Source organism: Euleptes europaea, chromosome 10, assembly GCF_029931775.1.
Source record: "Euleptes europaea isolate rEulEur1 chromosome 10, rEulEur1.hap1, whole genome shotgun sequence".
Lineage (NCBI taxonomy): Eukaryota > Metazoa > Chordata > Lepidosauria > Squamata > Sphaerodactylidae > Euleptes > Euleptes europaea.
In genome coordinates, this window is record NC_079321.1 from 63680401 (window position 1) to 63688075 (window position 7675).

General features: G+C 40.7%; 1 protein-coding gene across 1 annotated transcript; it reads left to right on the forward strand.

Moving 5' to 3' along the window:
- On the forward strand, positions 1-7142 carry MTRES1 (mitochondrial transcription rescue factor 1). The gene is made up of 3 exons (XM_056856553.1): positions 1-448; positions 4600-4672; positions 6929-7142. The coding sequence occupies exons 1-3, from the start codon at positions 6-8 to the stop codon at positions 7103-7105; spliced, it is 693 nt and encodes a 230-aa protein (XP_056712531.1). The 5' UTR covers positions 1-5; the 3' UTR covers positions 7106-7142.
- Positions 7143-7675: the final 533 nt, after the last annotated feature.

Genomic DNA, 7675 nt, shown 5'->3' on the forward strand with positions numbered 1-7675 from the left:
GCATTATGACAGGTTGCAGACTGCCCCTTTGCACTTTTAGAAATCTAAATGCTTGGCTTGGGCTCTTGGAGTATTCACCTTATAAACTCTGTGCACCTTGGAAGAGATGTCTTTACTCTACAAGCTACCAGCCAGTTACAGCAATCATCCCAAAACATTTATTTGTTTCTTCCATAAAATGCCATGCATTTTTGATACCATTGCCCAAATGTACACCAAGAATGTCTATACGACTCAAAAGTGACAAAAACTCTCGGAAGAATATGAAACAAACTGTACAAGAGGAAGAGGAGGATGAGGAGGAAGATGAAGATGAAGAGAGAAGTGATTCAGAGGATGAGTTTGAAGACGATGCCACCATACTGAAGGACTACAAAGATCTTGAGAAAGTAGTCAGGTCATTTAGATTTGATGTAATCATGAAAACTGGTCTAGATATTGCAAGAAAGTAAGTGTAAAGGTTTAGAATGACTTGCTGATAATCCGGGTAACAACCGACCCGTCAACTGGCTATACCTGGAAAAGTTTTAGAACAAATCATCAAACAGTCAGTCCTTTGGCATTTAGATAGAATGGCTGTGATTACTAAGAGCCAGGACGGGTTTCTCAAGTACAAGTCATGTCAGACTAACCTCATCTCCTTTTGTGAGAAAGTTACTACCTTGCTGTGGTCATAGCTTATCTTGATTTCAGTAAGGAGTTCCACATAATATTCTTGTTGGCAAGTTGGTAAAATGTGGCTTGGATCCTATTACTGTTAGGTGGTTCTGTAATGGATTGACAGATCGCACCCAAACAGTGCATTCCTGAGCCCCTGGTGGCGAGGGACAGCATGGAGGAGGTGCCGCCACACCGGCTCCAAACTGGTGTCCCGGCCGCTGAAAACCTTAAAAAAGGCTTTTGCAGGCTTTTTAAAGTTTAAATGGGGCTTTTCGCCCCATAGAGAACAGCAAGGCTGCGCCTGCTAAAAAGCAGGCACAGCAACACTGTTGTCAGCACCGGCGTTACAGGACAAAGGGACAGGAGGCTGCCTACAGGCAGCCCCATCCCCTGGAACGCCCCAGGGACACTGGAACGGATGCCAGAACGCCAGTGCGGGCCTTTATACTGGTGGGATGCCATCAGAAGGCCCCGCCGGCGACCTGGGGTGGTGGCAGTGCCTGGAAAACAGCATCCAGCCCTCCCTGCCGGTGTTGGGGCCTCTTACAGCAGCCTAAGTAGCCTGGATGCTGGCATGGAGGACCCCAACACCGCCGCAGCCCTTCCTGGCCTCCTGAGGACCTTTGTCCTCAGAAGTCAAGAATTCACTGAAAGAGTGCTAATGATTCCTCATCCTCTTGGAGAGGAGTGATAAGTGGAATGCCTCAGAGATCTGTCTTGGGCCCTGTGTTGTTGGAGAGGTAATATGGTAACCCGAGAAGGTCAGACCAGAACCAACGGGTTGAAATTAAATCAAAAAGGTTTTCGGCTAAACATTAGAAAGAACTTTCTGACAGTTAAAGCAGTTCCTCAGTGGAATCGGCTTATTCATGAGGTGGTGGGTTTTAGAGATTTTTAAGCAGAGGCTAGATGGCCATCTGACAGCAATGCTGATTCTGTGAATATAGGCAGATCATGGGAGGGAGGGTAGGAAAGGCTGCATCAGTGTTTGGCTCTCGTGGCCCTTTCTTACATGCCCAGGGTAATGCTGATCGCCATTTTGGAGTCAGGAAGCAATTTTCCTCCAGGCCAGATTGGCCAGGATTCCTGGAGGGTTTTTTCTTTTTTGGCCATCATGTGGGCATGGAGTAGAGGGTCACTGAGGGTGTAGGGGGGACGTAGCTGTGAATTTTCCGCATTGTGCAGGGGGTTGGAGTAGATGACCTTAGTGGTCATTTCCAACTCTATGATTCTATGATCTGTACCTAGCACTTTTCTGCTCCTTTTATTGGTGTAGCAAGGTTGTTAAGAATAGGTGATCATTGCTCTGCTCATTTTGGATGCTGTAACAATTAATTGTGATTATCCATTTGGACAGCATTCCGACACACTTTTTAGAATTTACCTTGATCTAGTAATTTAAAGAAAAAATCCCTACCCAACTAGACTGTTTGGTTAAATAGTCCATGGGCCAGACCAGATGTTGGTATCAGGTAGGGTGGTAAAATTCCTTTATGTTTGTCTGAAAGGGGTATACCTATGTATTTTATTTGGATGTGATAACCTGTCCTAATTGGTAGATTAAGCTTTTTATGATGTCATGAAGAAGGCAGAAGCCAATTTTCCTACCTTTTCTAATTTGAGCCATAACTTGTGAACTAAGTGACCACTTTCAAATTTTTCAGTACTGTTGAAAAACTAATAAATTCCCCTACAAATAAATAATACTAATAATGACACTGACCATTACCATTTTTGTGACATAAGGCATAAATCAAAGAAAAAGTCTATTTTGACATTTTATAAGGTTTACAGCATATGGTGCTTTACCTAATCCAGGTAGTCACCTAAAGTATATTATATGTGTAGCTTATTCATTTCCCTTTCTAATGAGCCAGAAATTCATTTTGATGTGCCACATTTAGGTACATGAGAAAAGATCCATGTGATTTTGATCCGATGTAGCTGGATAATAGATAGCTTTGTGCACTGCAAAAAAAAACTTTAAATGTTATGAGTTCAGCAACTGCTCAATACACATATATTTTTGTTTACAAATCTTACATTATCATTTCACAACTGCTGACATCTAATATAATTTCAGTCTATTTTAATGTTCATCATAACTGAAATCATCTTCTGAGTTCTCAAGTTCAACTGCAAAGTGCAAGTAAATCCATAGGACAGGCATGAGCAATTTGGCAGTTGACAAGAATGCATCATATGCCATAAACCTTATAAAAATGTGGTAAGCTACCTATAAGAACAGGTTATCACATCAAAACATAATACAAAGACATACACCTTTCAGAAAAACATAAAGATGTTTTGCCACCTTTCCTGACACCATGACTCTTAGCCCATGGAATAAAAGGAAAAGAATCATAAATCAGGCATTAGTAAAAAATAAACATGCTTATTTGCTTTAGGAGCCCCGTGGCGCAGAGTGTTAAGCTGCAGTACTGCAGTCAAAAGCTCTGCTCACGACCTGAGTTTGATCCCGACAGAAGTCGGTCTCAGGTAGCCGGCTCAAGGTTGACTCAGCCTTCCATCCTTCCGAGGTCGGTGAAATGAGTACCCAGCTTGCTGGGGGTAAAGGGAAGATGACTGGGGAAGGCACTGGCAAACCACCCCGCAAAAAACAAAGTCTGCCTTGGAAACATCAGAATGTGACGTCACCCCATGGGTCAGGAATGACCCGGTGCTTCCACAGGGGACCTTTACATTTACTTTTTTATTTGCTTTAGAAGATAGTTCTAAAAACAAACCCTGCATTGCAGAACTCACCAAAGAGTTTTACAATACTTAGCTTGCAGCTACTTTAAATTCAGGCTGAAGCTTTGTAGGCCGTCTGATAAATACATAGATTTCTTACACAAGCAGGCCTCTCCATTCCATTCCTGGCGTACTCTGTGTGCATAGTGAGTGTTCCCCTTTCATTAAAGTGAATGGGGGAGTCTTTGTACACATGGGAATGCTCAAGGGACAGTTGTTGCTACATGTAATGCTACCCTGCTGATATGCTTGCAGAGAATACTGAAATAGACATAAACTGATAAAGGGATTTTAAAGGGAGATTAGAGAGACTGCTAAATTACAACTAATAATAAAGCTCAAGAGAATGCATTCTCCTGGATTGAATAGAGACCTGAGATTTGTGTCTCATTACCAATGCTGATTTCTCCATGCCTACCACCCCTTTGCATATCACACCTAATCCAATCACGCTTGCTAATGTCATTTACTTGCTATTGACATTTACATGCTATTGCCATTGGATGTGTGAATTCACTCTTCTCTACTTAAGGATAGATGGACTGACATTCTAGCTGTATCTGAAGAAGTGAGCTTATACGCCGCCTGAAATTTTGTTAGTCTTTATGGTGCTACTGGGCTCTTGCTCTTTTTTACTACAGACATAAACTGAGATTGTCAGTTTTTAAAAGTCATCTGTGGGACATATGAAAACTTGCTACTAAATTGTTCATTTTTTAACTATAATTGTGAAATTGATTTTATGATTAGGCTTAAGAACATGTTTATGTTCAACTTATTTTCTAAAGTGGTCTATTTAATTAAATAGTGTACTTGTAAGTATAACAGCTGGGTCCTGTGCATAGAGGTTAGTCCTGTGCATACAGACTCAGAGGTAAGTCAGTAGAACTAATTCTGTAGTAAGTGCATAGGATTGCAGCCTTACTTCGCTTAAGAAATGTGCCTCCTGCATGGAACCATATTCTTGTAGCTGTTCATGTATAGCATCAGTGAATATTAGAATACAGAACAGGAGTTAGGTCTTAGTGTGTCAGGAATACCAGTCTAGATACACGTTTCATATGCATATATTCAGACTGTGGAATGTTTTACTAGCTGCCTGTGTTCTTGCTTATGTGGATGGAAATAGTAGTATTATGTGAGGGGTGTGTGTGTGCATTAAAAAATTCTTTTTCCCCCCCAAAGCAAAGTGGAAGATGCATTCTACAATGGTGAATTGAGACTAAATGGAGAAAAGCTATGGAAGAAAAGCAGATCGGTAAGGCTCTTGAGAAGTATATTTTAATGTCTTAATTTAGCAAAAGAATACATTCTTTGGAATGATCTCACTTACGTGAACTTGCAATGACTTGTGCCCCAGTAGTTTTCAAATATGTACTGCTTACATTAAGAGAATAATGACATTACATGAGAAACATAATTTTGCAGGATCAGGATTGCAGATTTTTACTGCCCCTACTGCTTTTTCACTGGAGATAATTCAGTCAAGCATAACTAATTCCAGTTGGTAGGTGCATTTGTCTTTTGTAGCAAAACCCCCCCACACACCAAAACAGCTAATAGTCTTGACACAGTCAAGACACAAGACTGCACCCACAAATCATTGGAAATCACTGTGCTGCAGCAGTTATTTGCAACTTGATTTTCATAATAACGTAAAAGTCTTGCTGGATCAGACTAGTGATCCATGTAATCCAGCAACCTTTTTTACACAGTGGCTAGTTAGTTGCCCAGGAGAGCCAGCCAAACTGGCATAGAGGCTGAGGCCTTCCCCTGATGTTGCCTCCTAACACTGATATTCAGAACTTTGCAGCCTCTGTATTATGGAGGTTCCCTTTAGTCGCCATGGCCTGTGAGTAGCCCTTGATGCTGTCTAATGCCCTTTTAACATCATCCGAGTTTGTGGCTGTTACTATGTTCACTGGTAGTGAATTCCACAAATCAATCACTCATTCAGTGAAGAAGTCTTTCATTTTGTCTGTTCTGAATTTATTGTCCTTCAGTTTCCTTTTTTCCTTTCTCCCTTAGAAGCTCTTTGATCTATTGATCTTGAGCAGCGTAAATCTAATGTTTGAGGGATATAAGGACTGAAATAAATCTTGCCACTGACAACGTAGCCTTGGGATCCCTGTCACTTAATAAAAAAGGCATTATGTCAGACACAGAGGCATTAGATTTATATGTTAAAAGGGGAGAGATGTAACGTGATCTAAGTTCCTCATAAAAGTGGTATTCCAAGAGGGCATGAGCTAATGAATCTATAGAGCCAGAAGAGCAAGGACAGGTACTGTCTGGGTATGGTATATTCAAAATTCTTCCCTGCATAGAGGGGTTAGCATTCAGTCTAGCTAACCAGAAGGCTCTAGAAAGATGAGGAGTTGTCAAATAATAAGTATAAGCGGGCAAACCGCATGGTGGTGATATTCCAAAAAACTGAGATGAACAGCTGTCGTGAGCACGAAAAGTAGTGCTGTTATAATCAAGCTCTTTAATGCACTTTTTAATTTTGGTGAAAGCTTCAGTTTTCCCAAGATCTAATAACATATCCTGCGAGTCCTTCAGTTTCACTGGTCCCCTGAATTCTAATATTTTGGGAGAGGGAGAAAAAAGTCTTTGAAACCACACTTTTTACTACATGTATAATTTTATCAATATCTTTTATGCTCCCCCCTAAGTTGTCACTTATCCAGTCTGAAAAGTCCAAGACTCCTTTATCCTTTCCTCATGGTGCTCCAACCCCTTAATCGTTTAGGTTGCCTTCTTCTATACTTTTTCCAGCTCTGCAATATGCTTCTTGAGATTCGGTAACCAGTATTGTACACAATTGAACACAGGCAGGATGGTGCTGCTGCACTCGTCTTGTTTGTGGATTCCTGGAGGCACTTGGTTGGCCACTGTGTGAACAGACTGCTGGACTTGATGGGCCTTGGTCTGATCCAGCAGGGCCTTTCTTATGTTCTTAATTGTGTACAGTACTGTACACAATTTGCCAAGTGAGATAACACCATAGATCTATACAGAAGCATTACAGTATTGGCTGTTTCATTTTAGTTTCTTTCCTAATAAGCCCCAGCATGGATTTCTGTGACATGATGATAGTACAATATCCAGCCACCTGTGGATGCAAGTTAACACTTTTATTGTAGTAAAAGCTTGGGCGAACTACCGCCAGTTGACAGAGTGAGCTCTAGTCCTACAAATCTTTGTGGCCAGAATAAATGGGCTTGTCTTCAAGGTGCCTCAGAACTTTGCTACTTAAGTTTGCAAGTCTGAGATACTTCAACAGCTGCTTTCACTAGATGAACTTTTGACATGACGTGCCCCCAGCACTTCTGTGTATGCCTCAGTTGCAAGAGTGGTGGTTGCAGCATTCCAGTCATGGCAGATGTTAAGCAGCTGTACTGGGAGCTTCTGTCTAAACTGCAATATTAATAGGGGCGGACGACTGGGAATCAGAAGTTATTCCTTAAGGGAAGTATAGCTGATTGTTTAATTTCCCCCTCTCTTTCATTAGGTAAAAGTTGGTGATACACTAGACCTCATAATTGGAGAGGACAAAGAAACAGAAACTGCTGTAGTTATGAGAGTTGTCTTAAGGAAAGCCTCGGAAAAGAATGATGATGAAAAATACAAAGTGATATTGAGGCGCTGGCGAAACTTAAAGGTGCCCAAGCAGGATGTATTTAAATGAACTAGGATTTGCATGGGGAAAAAGTTTCTGAACAACTATATTTGTTATATAATATAAGAAATTTGGTTAAACAAGATTTTGTGCATTCTTTTTTTAAATGAGTATGTGATAGCATGCAATCTTCTTTGGTGCATACCACACTTCAGTGCCTGCGGTTGTTTCTTTTGTGTCGTGCCAAGGTGGCAAAGCACTGTTTCTAAGCGGTTCTCCCAAAAGAGAAAATATATGAAAGGAAATAGAAGGGTAAGTTGATTTTAGAAGCAGTCTTTGGTTTTATTTAAATAACATACCTGGGAAGTCCAAAAGCTAATCTTAATTTTCACATGAGAAAACCTGACTTCTTTAAACTTTTATTTTGTGTGTGTGTTATCTATAGTTAGTTACTCCAGAAGGTTGAGCCATAAAAAGAGAAAGTACCAGGTGGCTTGACATTACATCTTTCCATTTGTACAGTGTTTCTGATTTGTGTTGCTGTTTTTTCCACTGAATTTCCTTTTAAACTTTGTGAGATACTAATGTGAAAGAGAATTGAGTCTGTGGCTACTGTTATTCCTTTACTTGTATGGTAAA